We start from the raw sequence: 19,580 nt of genomic DNA on the forward strand, positions 1-19,580 counted from the left end.
CCCCTGGCTCCCCCGGCCGCGCGCGCTCCTTTCCCGCCCGGTGCAGGCTTCCTTCCCTCCGTCCAGGCCCTTGGCATTCCGCTCCCACCGGGCGCGCCTCAGCTCCTCTAGCAGCGCCAGGGTACACCTGAGCCCTTTCAGCGCGCTTAAAGTCCCGTTTAAAGTCGAATTCCCTGGCCAAATTTCCTAGGATATGGTGGTTTTGTTCTTGTGGCCGTTCGCCTTTTGTGGGCTTCCAGTCGGGGCGGATGGTTGCCCACTGTGAGAACAAGTATGCGGCACTAGATTATTTTTATTTATTTGCTTTCACATTCGCACCCCACTTTTCCTGCAAGCTCAAGGTGGCGTCCATCGTTTTCTACTCCCCACCCCCCACTCCCCCTGTTTTACTCCTCAGAACAACCCTTTGAGGTAGGTTAGGCTGGGAGGCAGTGACTGGGCCAAGATTCCCCTGTGAGCTTCATGGCTGAGTGTGGATTTGAACTCTGGTCTCCCAGTTCTTTGTCGGACACACTAACCACTACACCACGCTGGCTCTCAGATGGGCCTTCTGTTTGAACCAGCAGGGCAATTCTAATGTTCATATATGGAGAACATATATGCCTCCTATGCGCCCCCCCCTTTAAGGTGTTGGACACCTTAAATACAACATTGTGGAGGAAATCATTAAGGGCTGCTTCACACCTGGAGCACCCCAAAACCCACTTATGTTTCCTTGTAATACTAAATCTTGGAGCCCTGACTATATGAGACTGAATTGCTAGGTCAGCCTTTAACTCAATTTCTTTACATTCTGGCCTCTGCAGAAATGCATCTGTTTAAGGCTAAGGCAAGCGGCAATCAATGTGATGCACTCCAGATGTTGCTGGATTCCCGACTCCCATCATCAGCCCCAGCCAACACAGCCAATGGGCTAGAGGCGCTGGCAGCAACATCTGAAGGGCACCACATTGGCTGTCCCAGGTCTAAGGGATGCCCTGGGACTGCAGAGCAGAAGGAAGGCACACACCCTCCTTGCCTCTGCTATGAAGTCTGTGAGACATACATCCACTAACAGTCTGCACCCTCTTCTTCCCAGGAAGAAGAACATCATGGCAGTTGTGCTGTCAAGCAAAGTCTTTGTGGCAAAGGTCCAGGGCCCCATTCAGCGCCATCATGAGCAGGAGGACCTCCAAAGTGCAGCAGAGCTGGCTGCCCACATTTTGAAGTAAGTGAAGTTGTAATACACATTGCCATTTCAAGTATGGAAGGGGGGGCTAAGGCCATCATGCTGCCATTTAGGTTTAAAAATCATAGTTGGGGGAAATAAATGAAACAATTGGCCACATTCTGTGTGCACGGGTTTTGATATTTTTTTGGTCTTCTTAAGTATAGTTTATACTTTAGCAGAGCAGCTTGTAAAATTCTGAAGGCTGGAACAAAAAAATGCTGAGGACTGGGTTGTGAATTGAACTGGAACGGAATTAGGTGCCTTTTGCAGAGGGGTGAACCGGAACTGGAACGAATTCCTTTTTTTAAAACAAACTTCTTTGGTAAAACTAACCATCATACACAAAGCAGGCCAAAATCACAGCTGGATTTATTACAAAGATTTTACAAAACAAGGAAATGAGGTTTTACTAACACACAGCCAGAATCAAAGGGTGGAAAGTGCTATTGAGTGGAGACTCATTAATTTCCCAGCAGGAGTTCATGTTTCCTTGAAAGCACATTGTGCAGCTGAACACGAGTCTTCATATAACATTGTCTCATGTGAGCATTTATTGTTGAGCAGGTAAAGATGGATTAGTGTCATCATTGTGAATGGTTTTGAAACAATCCACCCTTCAGAATAAACCTAACCTATAATTTTGCACTGCTATAAATCATGGTAATTGTGAAAAAGAGTCAATTTGCTTCTAGGTTGAGTCACCTGTTTAACAAGGAAGAAATATATATATTTTCCCTTTCCACTTATCAGATGCTGGATGTACAGACAGGCTGTGACCTACAGTCCTCTAGTGACTAAATTTCCCAGACTTTGCTGGTTTTTGACTCACTTGTAGAAATAATAGCAAAAGCACATTCCTGGGGTATGGGGAATGGAAGGATGGGCTTCATTTTATACTTCAGGGACCCTATACAACATTCAGGGGAAAGGATTAGCAGTTATTATAGGGCCACTGTTGCAGCCCCATATTAATTAGGGATGAGTCAACTGAATCACATTCCATCATTATAAAGAGAAAATGAGAGGAGGTGATTCTACAGCTTTTAGTCAGAAAATAGTTCAACAGACTGATCTGAAACTTGGCTGTGTAAGAGATGTCGATTTGAGGATGGTCCATGCCAGCTCTAGGGTAGAAATAATAAAGGCCTTCTTTTAAATGAATTAAATGTTTGACAAGCTGAAAGATGGCGTGCATTTTCCTTCCATGGGTTTTACTAGGATGATTTTTAGGAAAAGATTTCTCCATTTGTTCAGCATCTTTTGGGAAATGATTTGCCGTGTTGGGTCAAACACAACAAGCATGTGCCTTTACTCATGAATTGTATAACATGCTTGCAGTTTTGGTTTGTTTTTCTTTTTAAAGGCTTTTATGTGGCCAGTGTTAGTCAATGGGATTTCAGAAGGGTGTTCATCACACATGTTCAATATGAACCTGTTCTGAGAGAAGGTTAAGTGGAAGGAGAGTTGAAAGGGAAGTTTAGTGGTGTGAGAGTGAGTGACAGAGAGGGTGTGTTGGCAAACAGCTGTGTGTGAGGAACATGAAAGGACAGTGGGAGGGAGAGATGAGATGTTTGCTGAAGCTCCAGCATGCTGGGAAATTACAACTGCTAAGGGTCATACATTTAACATACATGTTCTTTAGGCAATATTGATACGATGGCCTACTCTTTGGTTAGTTCTAGCTTCACTGCTGCATTGGAGTTGGATGGCTGTCAGTGGCAGTGTGGTGGACCTAAGTCCCAGATTGTCCGTACACTGCAATAGACACACGAAGTCTATGCAACTGAAGATATGCAACTGAATATAGAACACTGTGTTATAAGTACTTAATTCAACTGGTGACCAATGCTATCCAGCTGGTAAAGCCAAATAACATATGTAGCATGATCAAAATCCACCTTTCCTTAACAAACAACACCTGCAATAGTTTCTTCTGCTACATGATGTGCCCAGTTCTCATTGGCCTATGATGACACTACTTGTCAAATTCATAGTCCATGGCTCATTATAGTTTTGGTATCCTACAGTGGCTTAACTTTTTTTTTTTTACTATGTTTAAAAGTAGGAGTATTCTATGAACATGCCAAGATAGAACATAATACTGCAAACCTTTATTATCTTTTAATTTGACCCTTTTCCTCCCCTCAAGTGCAAGAAAGAAATACAAATCCACCCCAACACTGATCAAGTCCACAGTTGCTTGCAAATCACAATAAAATATCCCCCCAAGGCCCTGTTTGGTGTGCCTTCATCAGGGCTGTGAGGCAATTAAGCGCAAGAGATAGGAGCTTCTCAGCTCTGAAACTCCAACATTCTGGTGGATATCTGGTTCTTTTCACAATAGTTCCTTAAAGTCACCAGAATACCTGTTCAACCCCTTGGGCATGTGAAAATAAAACTTTCATCTGCGTAAGCAGATTTCATCACACCAGCTGCCATTGAGAAAGACCTTCCACTCTTTCAAGTTATATACTGTAGTTAACAGTGCAGCCCTGCACATGTCTACTGAATTCGATGGGGCTTACTTCAAGGTGAGTGAGTACAGGGTAGGATTGCAGTCCAAGGGAGCCAAATATACAACCATAGTTAATATCTCTGCTTGTGTGATATTCTCTGCACTAAGCTAAACTAGTGCATGAGCTCACAGATTTAAATTCAAAATGAAAAAAATCTTTTTTAAAAATTCTAAGAACCAAGGCATACGTAGCATGGAAACATAGTAAGAACAATATTAAGCATGGTAAGATCTTGCTCATCTAAAAGAGAGCAGGGATTGAGTCAGGCAGATCATAGGAGGACATGTTCTACCCTCCTCACCTAGGGATAAAGTCCTTCAGGTTCTACAACAATTAACTTTATACACATGATTAATGATTTCAGGCACCATTTATTCTAACATAAATCTTAGTTAATCAATTTCTAGCATTATTGGCTTGGATTCTAAGATAAGAAAGTTCACAGAAATAACATTTTAAGCAGAGGTTGGATGGCCATCTGTCATTGATGCTTTAGTTGTGATTCCTGCATTCCAGGGGGTTGGACTAGATGGCACTCAGGATCCCTTCCAACTCTACAGTTCTATGATTTCCCATCCTCTCCTCCCACTGCAATCACCTTCATACTCCCTCTGCACCTCCCAAATCTCTGGAGGGTGAAGGGCTAAAAAATACGGGATGGGGATCAGGGGGCTGCTGGAAGAGGGGGAGAATTGTCAATCAATCCAGTTTGGGGTGATTCTGCCCCCCCCCCGGCAGCATCCTCCCATACCTCATCTCACAGAGTATGTAGGAAGTGGAAGAGATGATAAACTTTGCTTGCATTAAGTTAATTTAAGACCCAAGATCACATGCACACCATGCATTTAAAGCACATTTATGCCACTTTAGCAGCCATGGCTTTCCCCAGCAAATTATGGGAACTGCAGTTTATCCCTTACAGAGCTACAGTTGCCAGCACCCTTTAAAAAACTGCAGTTCTCATGGTACTGTGGGACGGGGATCAGCCATAACTGTTGAAGTGGTATAAGAGTGCTTTCAATGCATGGTGCAGATGTGCTCAGGTCAGTGCATTGCTGCAAAGACTGCAAGAACTTAATGTTTCACCCATGTTATTAGAAAGTGCCAGCCATTGCCTGTCCCTCTTGATTTCATATTAAAATTTCTCAGAAGGTTCAACCAAGTGACAGTTACCCAGTAATGCTAGAAGAAGCCGTGTGCTGGCAGCAACTTGCTTTGACACACTTGGCTCAGTGTGTTCTATGGGAATAACCTTACTTAACCAGAACCCTTTTTACAAAGGTTTCTAATTTCACTTGGCCTAACTTCTCAGCTGCTCTGCCTGTCACTGTCCTATATAAGAGATGCTGGGAGTTACTCATCTACCATTTCCTGATTTGGAACTCCTAAATCGAGAGAGGAGGTAGTCCTGGGTATTCAGTGGTGAGGGAAAGATTTTCTACCCAGCCACAGCAAAACTGGCATTCTTATGCCACCCCTTCTCCCATGGATATCCTCTGGCTCAACCAGGGTATAGGGCCAGGCTCAACCAGGGTATAGGGCAAGGAGAGGTTCAAGGCTAGATGTGAAGCTTTGCTCTGGGGAACATGGAAGTTGATCCAGCAAGGAATAAACAGAAACTGAGTGCTTTTGTAGCAGTAGCACCAGGTGCAACTTTATGAGAAAGGACGGCATAGAAATCTAATGAATTAAACAAATAGTACCACTTACGGTTACAAGATGCTTCTTTGCCTAAATGGGCCTAGGCCTTATATACAGCTGTGGAGTGGGGGAGGCTCAGGCCTTCTGCAGGAGAGCCCTCCAAATGTGAGGATGGCAGTGCCACACCCTCAGGTTGGGGGTGCTACTCTGTAGGTTCATTGGGTATGCGGTGCCCTGCATACCTGTCAGGGTTGGAGTCCTCACCTTCATCACTCAATTAAGAGGAATCTTGCTCCTGTTCCCTGACAACAGAATGGTACAGGTTAGCTTTTTCCTATTACAGCCCTTGCACCACCTCTCAGTTAGGGCCCTGCCCCTGTTTGTCATGTTCTTCCAGGGGTTTGACTCCTGCAGTGGGTGATCTTCTTCCTCCCCAACCTGCATCACTGTCTCAGGACAATCCACTCTGCTGTATCGAGAAATTTCTCATCTTGCCTGGTATCTCGAAAGTGGATAGGTGGGCATCACGTTGCTGTACTTTCTCTTCCAGCAAGGCAACCAGCTTGCACTTGCTGCATGTGTAGTTTTTCATATTCTGAGACAGGAATACAAACATGGCACAGGTGTTGCAGGTCACGGCGGCAGCTCCCTTGCCGTCCATGTCTCTTGGTCCTACATACACTATGAGGCAGCGCTCCAGGCCTTTCCCACAAAACACCCTTGCAAACACTCCTGTTTACAAGTCCTTGGTCACAAGCTCCCACAGGCTGCGATAAATAGTTGGGTTGCAACATCGGCCTGCTCCCAACCCTCTCCAAATTGGCAGAGATCGTTGGTTGTTTATGAACATCGCTGCCATTCTTCCAGCAAATAGGAACACAGGAGATGTGTGAACAGGGATGTAGCGGAGTGACGTTCAGGAGCTTTTTCAGAGCTGGAGCAAGACCAAAATTATCAGAGTGGCAAGGTGACTGAATGAATCTCCTATGGCAAGTAAATGTGGTGACAATGAGACTTTTAAGCTTGTGGCAAATTATCATCAAGGGAATCTAAAAGTGAGGAAAATAATCCAGCATACTACTTTCTTTTTCTTTGGCGAGGTTCCTACTTTTCACTAACAGTTTAAATGTCAACACATCTGTCTGAGGTTGTTTGCGTGTCTAATTAAAAGCTAAAGGTTGCGTTTTTAGCTAGCCAGAGGTCTTGTGTAAAAGCTCATTGTGTTTCACAAACTGATCCATTGCAGTCAGAATTCAATGGAGTTTGCTGCCCCAGGAAACTATACGCAGGATTGCAATCATGCTGGTACTAATAAATTGTGTATTATGCAATGTATTACTGCCACAGAGAGAAAGAGAACAGACAGACAGACCTGCATGGATTTGTGGCATGGCTACATTGGGGCGTGACTACAGGGGCTGACATGGTGAACTCCTGTTCTCCAAAAAATTTCCACTGTCCCACTGAAGGGAAGCTGAATGGAGGCAAGCAGTGGGGCTACCAGTTACTTCCCTTCATCTGGGAACCAAAGTGGGAATTGGCTTCAGACACATCCTTGGTGCTAACCCTTCCCCCACAGTTACAGGGTCTCTCTTCTCAATCCTCCTTTTTGTGAAAAGGGCAATAATAGACTCTGCACCCACCCAGAATGCTGTGTATGTGAATGGGGAAGGCACATGCATAAAATGCACATCTCTGCCCTGCCCGTCATGTCTAGATTGGCCTTGAGCAACTGAAAATGTAACATTAGCAGAGCACACAGCACAGCAAGTGTTTGGAGGCAGTTTTCCTAACAGGCTCTTCTTCCTTGGCTGCTGCAGTCAAAAGCTCCCCCTCCTGTTGCAATCTGTCAAGAACAAACTTGTCTGTGACAGCTGTTAGCTAAAATTGCTAACATATCCCACTCTTGGAGAAAACAAACACAAGGGTAAAAGCTGGCGTTCTCTGCTTTTGTGCTTTCTGAATTCACGTACAATAGTCATTTTTTGGTTAGCATTTTTAAAGAGAATAAAATCAAATAGAAAGCCATTCATTCAGCCCGAATAGATTAACAGAACATTTGAGATGCTTTACTCAGAATAGCATCTGCCCAAAGCCAAGCCTCCACTGGAGAGGAGCCAAAACGTACTGTGAGAGGGTTTCACTTGATTCTCATGTTACTAAAAGAAACTGTTCAGTTGCTTTCTCTGGTCCTCCATGTGCAGAAGTCCCGTATACTTAATACAGCGGCAATTGTCCCTTGACATGTAAGCAGGCTTCTTGGTTCCTTATCTCATCTATGAGAAAACAAAGCAGTATTTCTTTATAAAGAAGAAAGCAGCCACTGTATGAATGGAATAGTCACTCTTAGACTAGAGCATAGGTGAATGAGGTACTGTAAGTGGCACACTGAATGAAAATCTCTAGGCTTAAAATAGGATCAGAGAAGAGACAGATACTTCACTCTAAAAGGAAGAGGACAGAAATAATTTTCAAATGGTCTTGAGTGCTGGAGCAAACAATCTATCAGGAGTACCATTTCAGATTTTGAGGGAAGGGTAAGGATGGAAATTCACAGCAGAACTGAAAGGCCTGTTCCTTCCTGTATACAAGATGATGGAGTGTGTGTCATTTTAAAAGCATTTCATAATAATAAGAGGCACAGAACCATTGTCAGAAACACTAGGAGGTATGCATGACTGTTCTTCAGTATATTAATGGCAGTCCTTCCATTGGGGGGGGGGTACTTTGATTTGCAAAAACCTGAAACCACACACACACACACACACACACACACACACACACACCATAATCTGCTATTTGACTCTCTATGGCCAGATCAGATGGAAGGAAGAAGAAAAGTGAAATGCAGGCAAAACTAAGGTTGTTTTATTTTTCTTTTAACTTATCCACCATGTATTGAGGAGGAACATTCAAAATGACGTGCAATATAGAAGAGTAATTTTCAGTTAGAACAACTACTTTAAATTAGTGAGAGCCAGAAGTTATTATAAAAATATTAAAATGAGAGTCAGAGATTTCTGCTGTGAAATACTTGTCCAACTCTTTAAATTTACAACGGATTCATTTTTAAAGCAAAATGGTGTGTCTGAATGGTAACCTATTTGAATGGTGCAGATGGTCGTGTTCTTCAATCGCTCGTACAAATCTGTAGATCCCTTGCCACTATCTTTCAGTCCTTAACCAGTATTCATGACAAGCACACCTCAATTTTCATAGGAAGCTCCGTACTATAGATATCTGATATGGGAACTATTTTTAGCTGCAGGTCTGGTCTATTTATTTGACTGCACTGGCGTGAATAAGCAGTAAGCAAAGAAGCTGTTTCAGAATACGCATTACTCGTACCACCATGTTTTTCACTAAAAGGACCAATGAGCTTAAATCCTTCTTTTTTTCTTTTGTCTGATTGAAAGATGGAAAACTGCAGAGATAACATGCAAGGAACAATGCATAAGAAAAAATGGCAGACGGCAAACTTTTGCATAATGGCAAACTTTTGCATAGTGGAAAGCAGTCCCTGAAGCGCCCTGAGATCTTGTGATGAAGAGTGGTATATAAATATAATAAATCAATAAGCCAGAGAGAAGGCTTCGGAACACAAATGTGAAGCTATTCTTATTCATTCTACTAATATTTGCAGCTACTACCAGTATATGATGTGAATCTGGAGCTTTGCCTTCAGTCACCAACAGGGGGCCACCTTGTCATGTGCACTCACTTTCCTAAACTGAAAAGTTCTAGGGGCATTGTCCTTACCTGGATTTGGTTTCACTTGGAAAAGACCAGGGATTTATGGTTTTTCTGTCTTCAGGGCCTGCACCAGGTTTGAAGGTGCCCTACGCAACAAGGGAAATAGCAGTAGCAGTTGCAGCTTCTTTGTCCAGCGCTTCTTTGCTCAGGTCCATGCTAAGCATCACCATATGTCCCCCCCATAGACCGGCACTGCTAAGACAAGATGCACTGGGTGAAACAACCCTGACAGTCGCCATCTTCATTTTCCCAGATGCATTCTGGGGAAATGAAGATGGAAGCAGCTGCAGGTTCACCCAGCTAAAAGCATGCTGCCATCCAAATGTTTGCCTAACCATTCTGGGTGCTGATGTTGAGCATGAGGGTATTATTTGAGTTTATTTACAAATATTCAGGTTGAGCATAGATGGAGGCAGATATCTTTTTTTAAAAAAACAACAACACTCCCACAACAAATCCACTGGCCCTCATCAGATCTCCAAAGAGGCGGGCCCCAAAATGGGTTTTCCAATGCTCAAAGCTCTCTGACTTTCTCCGTCCCAGTCAAAAACTGCATTACTTTTGTATAGCAAGGGTGGTGTTCTCACAGACACAGATCTAACTTGACATCATCTTTAGCTGGAATGTGGGGGGACGGGGACGAGACAGAAAGGCATGTTTTGTTGAAATGGCCCTCGCTTTCCAGAGGTGCCCCTAGCTATTTCCAAGCCATTGTATGCTATTTACCTGTCATTTTCCCAGGAAAAGATGTGCCTGGCAATCTGGCCTACTGCCTGTTAAAGAAGTTTCAAGCTGTTGTTTGTCCCACAGCTGTTAAAGGCACAGATGCCTTGCCAGAAAACCAAAACAAAACTGGCAAACTTCTGGAAAGGGACACACATGGTGTGGTTTGCATTGGACAATGTTTTCAAATTCTTGTGGTACAGAAAGTATTTTGTACCTAGTATGTGCAAATACAAGGCACAAACAACACTTTGAACATTGCTTTGTTTGGCATGCTAATGAAATAACTAAGGCCAAATTATTATTAACTGCAAAACACATTTTGAAAGAGATTCTTGTTTTGATTCAGTGTTCAGCATTGCCAGCATAACAGATGGTGAAGACATTCAATATAATACCCAGCACATGTTTAATTAAACTGGATTTATGTCATTATGACCTTTTTAGAGACTTTAGGGGGGAAAGTAGCCCCTAAGAACCAGCCTTGGGTTGGGGAGTCATTTTCACAGGAAATGCTTAGCAATGAGCTGTGCTGAAAAGGAGAAGATGGGGTTGGATCATAGAAGTAGGAGAGGAGAAAGAAAATAAGAGGATCTAACATAGCTCAGTCGGTACAGCAAGAAATAACTCTTAATCTCGGGGTTGTGGATTTGAGCCCCATGTTGGGCAAAAGATTCCAACATTGCAGGGGGCTGAACTAGATGACCCCTTGCATCTCTACAATTCTATGATTCAGTGGGATATTACACTGGCATAGGACCAGGAGTGGCAAGGTAGCTGAGCGTCATTTTCAATGATTGCCGACACTTTGCATATGCAATATGCTACATTTTAAATTTTATTTCATTTGCGTCACTGACCCACATCCCAAATCTCCAAATGCTCTTGCCTGCATTGCCACAGGCAGATCATCATAAGCCTGGCTGGCTCTGCTTTCTGTCTGAGCTTCCAAAAGAATCACCATCCACTTCAGAGATGCTTTAGATGCCACAGGAGTTTGGGCTTCTACACAAGCAGCCAGTTTGGTAACAAGAAACGGGCCAAACTAGCAAAGTTATGACCCGTTTTCTATGCTTCTTGACAGAAAGAAAGATGCCTGGTTACAGAATACTTCCTCTGTTTTCCAGATCTCACACAACTGGGATTTTAATTCTCTCCCTGCCTAAAGTATACAACATATCCTGGCCATAGTTCTGTGCAGTTGTGACTGGTGGAGAGGCTTCCTCCAACAACCCGACAGCAGTAGATGTGTTCATTTCTTCTAAGCCTATTGCAAATCCATGCTATAAGCTAGCCAGTTGATCAAGCAGTATCACCTTTCCCTGCTACTGTATATCTTGGCCCTAAATAGCTGCTAATGTGCATTCCCATTAGCACCATCAGAATTTAACTGGAACTACCCCTGCCAATGTACAGTCCCCACTTCACAATTACTGTATATTCTTATTCGTAAACACAAATGCACACACGTTTTGTGGGTGCCCTGCATCCTTAGGAAGGGGTGGGTGTGAGAAATCACTGCCAATGCTCTTGCTCCAGCCTCAAGACTGCTTTAGCCTGTCCACGTTCTAGTAGAAATCAAATTGGAATAGTAACTCTTGGCCTGCCACCCACTCCCTACATCCTCTCATAGCAGGTGCAAGGGAACGTGTGCCTGCCAGCCATGCTCCGCATGTGTCAACACACCCACCATCTGATTTCCTGGCCAGTCAGCATTCCCCAGTCAGTTGGTGGGGCTGCACATGTGTAGAGCCCCTCTGCCAAATGCTTGGCCGCCAGGAAGAGAAAGCACAGCTGACTTGCAAGGGCATGGTCACTAGGAATGTTCCCACTAACCCCAATCATCTCTTGCACCTGTGAAGGGACCTCATTTGAACACCCATTTTGTGTACCTTGGAACCTCAAAAGAGGAATGTAGGAAGCTGCCTTATACCATTGCTCCATCTTGCTCAATATTATCTACACTGGCTGGCAGCAGCTCTCTGGGGTGTCAAACAGAAGTCTTTGCCCAGCCTTACCTGGAGATGCCAGGAATTGACCATGGGACTTTCTGCATGCAAAGCAGATGCCATACCCCTGAGCTATGGCTCTTCCCTAAACAGGATTTAGCTAGAGTATGCCAGTGTTTGAACCTCTTTAGCTCACTTGTTTTGGAACAGAACTTGGAAAGTCCCAAGTCTCTATGTTTATTTGTTCATTTGTTTCTGTTCTTTTAAAATTTTTTTTTAAAGAATGTTTAAATTTTTGTAAGAGTTATTTGCCTACAGGGGTGCTGTTGCAACTTTTAAAGAAAGCATTATTTGTACAAAAACAGCCTTAAGCTGCTCAAGTAAATGATTGACACCTGGCCAATTAGCCATGATGTCAGAACCAAATTCAAAGGCAAGGGAAAGCAGGACATTTATGTACACTTTCCTCCACCGCAGATCACATATACCGCCCATGCTTTATTAGAAATAAGTGTTTCCAGACCAAGGGGATGATGCATTTCTCCCAGAATGAAATTGCAGTCTCAGCAAATTTGCAGGACAGCCTTAATAAATCAACTAAAGAAACAATTAGTTTCATGACTTGCTCATCCTTTCATTATACATTCTTGCACAATTGTACCCAGTTGCAAGCCATTTTGATTCTGTAACTTCTTATTCATGGAATTTCTGCATCCAATTATAGGGTTGCAGCTTTCTCTCTATCATTCTTAGGGACGGGCTTATTTTATGGGATCCTACAAGCCTGCAAGTGGAAGACAGGAGTGCCTGGCGTGCTCTGGTCCATGGGGTCACGAAGAGTCAGACATGACTAAATGACTAAACAACAACAACAAGAAGACTGATGCATGATATTCTTTTCTAGTGAGGGAAGTTGTGTTTCTTTTTCAAGCTGAAGTGAAAAAGTATTGTTATATGTACCTCACTTTCTCAAGCTACAAGAAGTTCCAGGAGAAGCCCAACTCAAGTCTGCTTTCCTTGAAATGAAAGTAATGGAGGCTTCTGATGTTGTTATAGCATTCATTTTATTTTACAGATGGACAAACATAGAATCATAGACACATAGAACTGTGGAGTTGGAAGGAACCCTCAGGGTCATCTCGTCCAACTCCCTGCAATGCAGCCATCTCAGTTAAAGCATCCATGACAGGTGGCCATCCAACCACTGCTTAAAAACAATCAAGGAATGAGTCCGTTCGACTTCTGTTCTGCTGTCAAACAGCTCTTACTGTCAGAAAGTTATTTCTGATGTTTAGTGAGAATCTCCTTTCTTGTAATTTAAATCGATTGGTTTGGGTCCTACTCTCCAGAGCAGGAAAAAACGAGCTTGCTCCATCTTCCATGTTACAACCCTTTAGATATTTGAAGATGGCTATCATCTCTCCTCTCAGTCTTCTCTTATTCAGGCTAAACATTCCCAGCTCCATCAACCATTCCTCATAAGGCTTGGTTTTCATCTTGATCTCCCTCCGCTGCACACTTTTTGGCTTTTCAATATCCTTCTTAAATTGTGGTGCCCAGAACTGGACACAGTACTCCAGGTGTGGTCACACCAAAGCAGTACAGAGCGGGGCTATTATTTTCCTTGATCAGGACATTATACTTTTGTTGATGCAATTTGACTAGTATTCACATTTTTTTTGCTGCTGCATCATACTGTGGACTCATGTTTAGTTTGTAGTCTACTAAGACCCTGAGATCCTTTTCACATGTGCTACCGGCAAGCCGGGTGTCCCACCATCTTCTGTTTGTTCAGCTGGTTCTTCCTGCCTAAATGTAGAACCTAACATTTGTTCCTACTGAGATTCATTTTGTAAGTTTGGGCCTATTCTACAATCTGTCATGGTCATATTGATTCCCGATTCATGCTTCTGCGGCATTTGCTACCCATCCCAGTTTATTGTAGTCTGAAATCAGGGATGGGAAACCTGTGGCCCTCCAGGTGTTGTGGGACTCCATCTTCCATTGGCCACAGCCAGCATGGGATTATGGGAGTTGTAGGCCAACAATATCTGAAGGGCATTAGGATCTCCACCCTTGGTCTTAAGTGCAGGTGGCCATGTAAGCCTATGTCACCCTTATAAGGCTATATACCAACAATGTCAAGTGAGATACCCAGAGAGAAAGTCAAAGTATTAATGCTGATGGACTGCTCACAGCACACACTCTCTTCCCCTCTGCCAAAATTCAATTTATTCACTACGCTCTTTTCCCCTGTCCTTTCTCCCCCATTCCACCTCCTTCAACCTTGAAGGCTGACTCCTGCAAAAGGCTCTGAGAGAGATCTGCAGTTATCTCCTAATCAATTCAGTGGGTTAGGTTGGATATTTCTCAACGATCTTGGGCCATTAACCAGTAATCTGCCTAACAAAGGAAATAGGGGCCAGCGCCATAACATTATTGTTGAAGTTAAGGTTGAGTAATGCAGGCATTGGACTGGTGACTGAAAAACAACTGAACTTTAATCTCATCAGATGTTTTTCACTGAGTTGAGTCTTTTTGCAAATATACATGGGAAGACAAAAACAGAAAACAAGACAAAAAACCCTGACCTTGGTCAATACGTTACGTTTGATAGAACTACCCTTGAAAATAAATCTACTTTCCTGATGCTGTTTTGCTCCTGGGCAGCAAATATTCTATTTCCATGATCAAGCAAAGGGAATCTGGGAGTGAGTATGGATCTCCCATACTAGGAAGAAAAGGGCTGGTGTGTTTTTCAGAAGGGAGGGCAGACTTTTCTCACCCTCCAAATAGGTCATGAGGACTGTAATAGAGATAAGGGGCCATGAAATGTATAAAATAAAACATAAAAAGACAATTAAAACAGCATGAAAAGATCATTAAAATGACTGGCTAATCAAGAAAGTTTTAAACAACTGCATAGGCATGTCAGCACAAAAAGGTCTTCAAGAGACACCTGAAAGTAAAAAGCAGGGGTGCCTGCTGACTTTGCCAGAAGAGTGTTCCGCTGCAAGGGAATGACAGTACTAAGTGTTCAACTTCTAACTGAGGCCATTCAGGTCTCTGTAACACAAGGTGCAACTAACAGTGCTTCTTTGTATGATCTCACTCATCAAGCTGGGATATAATATGTTGCATTTGGTATTATTGGATGGGCTCGGGTGGAGAAATCCTTGAGTACAACATTGGACCCACATTAAGGAAGTATTGATGCCCATGGTTCTCCATGCTTAACACACTCTTTCCAGGTTTTGTAGATATTTGTGGTTGAGGCACTTTTTCACACAGCACATGTTTAAACAATGGAATACATTAACCTGAAGATCCAGTACTGACGATCGACTGGGACAAATTCATGGAGGATATTAGTGGTTACTAGCCATAATGGCCTGGTGCTACCTTCAGTAAGGGAGGTAGCATGTCTCTAAATACCGGTTTCTGGGGAGCCCAAATGGGGAGAGTGCTCTTGCACTTGTGTCCTGTTTGTGGGATTTTCATAGGTGTCTGGTTCACCACTTTGAGCACAGGATGATGGGCCTTTTGCTCCGCTTCAGCAGGGCTCCTCTTACATTTTGTTATGTCGTACTGCTTACAAAACCTGTCCCATCAGCTTGACCTTCAAATCATATATAAGCTGACGTTTCCATAAGCCAATTGATAGGGATATATTTTTACATTTAGTGCTTCTGCTGCATATTGCCACTCCAATCCTGAGTTCTACATAAATTTTGCTGTACACAAAACTCAAACTCAAGTGTTAGTGAGTACCATTAATTTCAATGGTGGCAGGTTTATCCACTTACAGTAAAAATGGCAATGCTACACTGTGTTTCTACTCAAGAGGGAGGAACTACAAAAGAAGACACTCCACTCAATATATATTGCAGGCCCTCCCCTCTCTCTCTCACACACACACGGAATGCAGCTGCTCTTATTAATACTGACAGATACCCACAGGTGTTACAAAACAAATGCTGTCAGCAGTCTCAAAGTGTCACTATCAGCATGACATTACAAGACAACTGCAAATGTCAAAATGCCTTTGCTACTAAGTGGCTTATCTCAACCAAATAACAGAACTGTGCCGAAAGCAAAATGCGCTTCTTTGCCCAACTCTCCATAATAATTCTATAGCACCCACAGTCAGCAGCAGGCCAAATGACCACTCTGCTGATAGACAAACCTTTGTTTTGACTGATACCTTCATTTTATCTGCTCCACATGAGATAGCGTTGTGTTTTATGGTTGTGTTTTAATTGTTGTAAGCTGCCTTGTATGGTGTGCAAGTGCTAGGAGGGAAGGCTAGAAGCATTTGCAATAAATAAAGCCAGCTACTTTGCTGGGCTGACAGATGATATGAAACTCTTCAGATGATGAGTGTGCATGTGTAAGCCAGCCCGTGGACTCAGGTGGAAGTGTCATAAGCAGCTGAGCTCTTGCTCCTTTCAGGATGGGAAGGATAGCTAGGCAGCGTCCAACCATAAATCCTGTTAATTCTTCAGGAAGCTTAGGGCTACCTCCTTGTTAGTTTTAATGGCACGGCTGCAATTGTATTTTAAAATGTGCAAAACATAAAATGTATTCTAAAATGCACATGGCCTGGTGTGGTTGGGTGGGTGGGTGGGAGTCACGTGGGGTTCTTATCTGCAGCCTGCCAGCAGTTGTTGTGCTCCAGCTCCTAACAGCCCCAGCCAGAATGGCCAAGGGACATATACTGCATTTAGAACACATAACATCCCCCCCAAAATCAGAACTGTAGTCTCCCTCTTCCAGAGCTACACTTCCTGGCACCCTTAACAAAGTACAGTTCCTGAGGTTCTCACATGACTTTCCCCGATGAATTTTGGGAACTGTAGTCCCCAAGCTTCATGTCTCAGCATCCTTAACAAATTGCAGTTCCCAAGGTTTTTTGGGAGAAGCCATATCCTTTGGATGGGTGTTGAATGCACTTTAAATGTATGGTGCAGATCTGCCTGGAATTGTAGTCCAGCAATATCTGGAGGGTCACATCTTAACCACGCCTGCCACAGGCCAAAGATCTGAGCTGTTCTGCGATTTACACATTGGTTTGCAATGCATGGCTACAGAACATGTAGGAACATGCCCCCCAGGCAAAGTGCCAATGTTCATGTTGATTGAGGGTATGGGTAGCCACAAGTGTTGGTCATGTGTATGCGTTCACAAAAATGATCAGGTAAAGCAGTAACACATGGACTCTAACCTGGAGCTCTTCTTCTCCACACTTGCTGCCCGCCCCCAAGATTTGCCAGCAGAGGGCACCCAAAGCTTAAGAGAGCTGCTAAATTAGCCACACCTTGCCCACTAAGCAAAAGTCCAAAAGGATTAAGAAAATAATCTCTTTATACAAATGAAGCTGCGTAGATATTTGTAAGACAAAGACCCCGCCACCAAATTTTAACGTGTAATTAACCAAGTTGCATGAGATAAAACTTGGGTTTGGTGATCAAGTTTGCCAATGCAGCTTGTATCTTTGTTCCTCCTATGCAAAGAAGCAAACCAAAACACAAAGACTTCACAGATCAGAACAGGAGCTCAGAATCAAGAAGCAGAAGGCCCAGGTTTTAGCCCCTAGTCCCAGAGAATTAAAACTACTGTATTGCTTTGACACTTCATATTTCAGTTATTAGTAACAAGCTAAGCCCCTCAAATAGCCCACAGTAAGACTTTGAATAAATTGAGGAACACAGTGCTCTACGAATCTAGTTTTAAAAGAATTTGGGCACTGTTTGGTTTGACAAAAGTGCAGTAGGGAGATTCTGAAGTGCAAAAAATGGAAGGAAATATAACAAGCTGTATGTAAGTAAAAAGGAAGATGAGCAGAGAATAGCAACTAGAGGTGGAACAGTTTTATGTTTGAAATACCTGGACTGACTTTCAGTGGCCAGTTCCAGTGCAAGAAAGCCATTTTAATGTGCAATAGATAAAACAGCTGTTACTCAGTGCTGGATATCCAAACCCTCTCTGCAATGTAATATTTGGATACTGCATTCCCACTAATATTTTGTTATGGAGAACCACAACTGCACAATTTTCACAGGTCTTTGTTGGTGTAGTGCCAAATTACATCATTACCTAAGTCCTACAGTATTCTGAGTGCTTTTTTAAAAATTTCATTTTTATTTATTTTTATGCAGACAAATACACATGAAAGTAAAATACAACAAAACTAAATAGTAAAACTTCAAGTGTTTTAGTCATTTCCCTTGGAGACACATATCATTAGAGTGCTTATGTGCCCTCATATTTTTGCTTACATTTTCTGGGTAGAAACATTCTGAATGACCAAAGTAAAATAAATGAATAGGGGAATCTAGTCACAATTTTCCAAAGGTAAACTATGCATTTGGACCGAAGCAGAGATGTACCTAGCTCACAAGCTACATGTTCTTCCCAGCATAGTTCCTTGAAGACTTTAAATGCAGCCCATCTCCTTCCTGAGCAAACACAATAGAATAGTAATCCAATTATCATAGCGTAGTAGGCAAAATTTCCTTTATTCCCAGAATTACCAGCTGCTGGGCACGCAGAAGCAGCAAACTTCTGGTGTAGCTTTAGATCAACATTACTCACGGCACTAAAAGCACATCTGAGTCTCTCTCACTTTGTATGTATCATAAATGAATGCTGCAATAGCAGAAGATGTATTGAAAGTATGATCTCATAGTTGGGCAATTTCCCACTCACTCGTTTGTTGAGTGCAGTGTTCATAAGGGATTCAGCAGAATCTGTGTCTTGCAATAATATTGGGTGCTGTTTAGGATTTAAATCAAGAGTTGACAAGTTTCAGCACACGTTGTTCCAAAGCACAATCATTTACTGTATCTAATTCTAGGCATGTTGAGTCTTTGTCATGATGACTCAGGATTACCTTGGTAATTTGATGGCAGCTGAAATCAGCCATAACGTAAGACCTACTGTAGTTGGCGCCCTGACTGCTGTTTGCATCTTAGTATCGCTATAAGGGAGTTCAACTCAGGAGGGTAATAGCACGTCCCTAGCATTGCGTTACTTTTTTGTGGCTTGGATTTTCGTCCCAAACCACCTCTGTCTTGCCTCTTGTCCCTTGACATCCCATGCTTTCTTTTCACAGAGGTATGGAATAGCTTTTTAGGAGGAAAATAGGAGGGGAAATCCAGGGTCCATTAGTTTTGAAAGGAATGCATACATGAAAAATATTGAAGTTAACTAGTCAGCAAAAGATTAGCAAAAATTCTTGCTTCAACACTATTCATCTCAGCCTTTCAGAGAGAAAGAGAGACAGAAAAAGAGAAAGAATTGCTTTAATTTATGCTTTGTTCACCTCAGATCACTCAATTCACTGAAGGCTGAAAGCTTACAAAAATTAAATGCTGGATTGATCCAATTAACAACAAAGGCAGCCATGATGCATTTTGATTAATGCAGTTAAAAATCTGAATGAGTCTGAACACTCTCAATCTGGGTGTTGTTGTTTTTTTAAAAAAGCTTATTACTCACAAGCTTTGCTTTTCAATTGGGAGAAAAGGAATGCAAAACTTGTCCCATTAACTTTCATCACTACAAGCTGGTAAAAAGCAGTAGCCAAGAGAAGGATGATTATTTCCACAGCATACGAGGCTGCCTGGCTTGTCTCATGTATTCCTGCCTAGTACTTTGTCCACTTCACACCCTGGCACGTAAACCTGAAGCAAAAGCAAATCTGCCATGGATGTTAAGGGAATGGGAAAGGTGGAGGCAGCTACACTTGTTCCATTGTTTCTCTGAAATGCATGCGCCTATCAACTC

General features: G+C 42.8%; 1 protein-coding gene and 1 long non-coding RNA gene across 5 annotated transcripts in view; one reads left to right on the forward strand and one right to left on the reverse strand.

Annotated features, from left to right (window-relative positions):
• The first annotated feature begins 69 nt into the window (after window positions 1-69).
• Window positions 70-19,580, forward strand: part of LOC308474316 (uncharacterized protein) — a 61,280-nt gene continuing 41,769 nt past the window's right edge. The window contains exons 1-2 of one of the 4 annotated variants that reach the window (XR_013984651.1): window positions 70-411; window positions 1,079-1,207. Coding sequence is in view for 2 of the 4 variants with exons in the window: in XM_081000466.1 (XP_080856592.1) it covers window positions 1,026-1,207 (182 nt within the window). In the remaining 2 variants the exon portion in view is untranslated. The other 3 variants (XM_081000467.1, XR_013984652.1, XM_081000466.1) reach the window with 3 other exon arrangements.
• LOC308473071 lies at window positions 7,178-18,398 on the reverse strand. The gene is made up of 3 exons (XR_013983890.1): window positions 18,387-18,398; window positions 18,182-18,250; window positions 7,178-7,643 (listed from the first exon to the last, which is right to left on the reverse strand). It is a non-coding gene; the product is annotated as an uncharacterized lncRNA (long non-coding RNA).

The sequence above is a fragment of the Podarcis pityusensis genome (assembly GCF_964106645.2).
Source record: "Podarcis pityusensis genome assembly, chromosome: 3".
NCBI classification, from domain to species: domain Eukaryota; kingdom Metazoa; phylum Chordata; class Lepidosauria; order Squamata; family Lacertidae; genus Podarcis; species Podarcis pityusensis.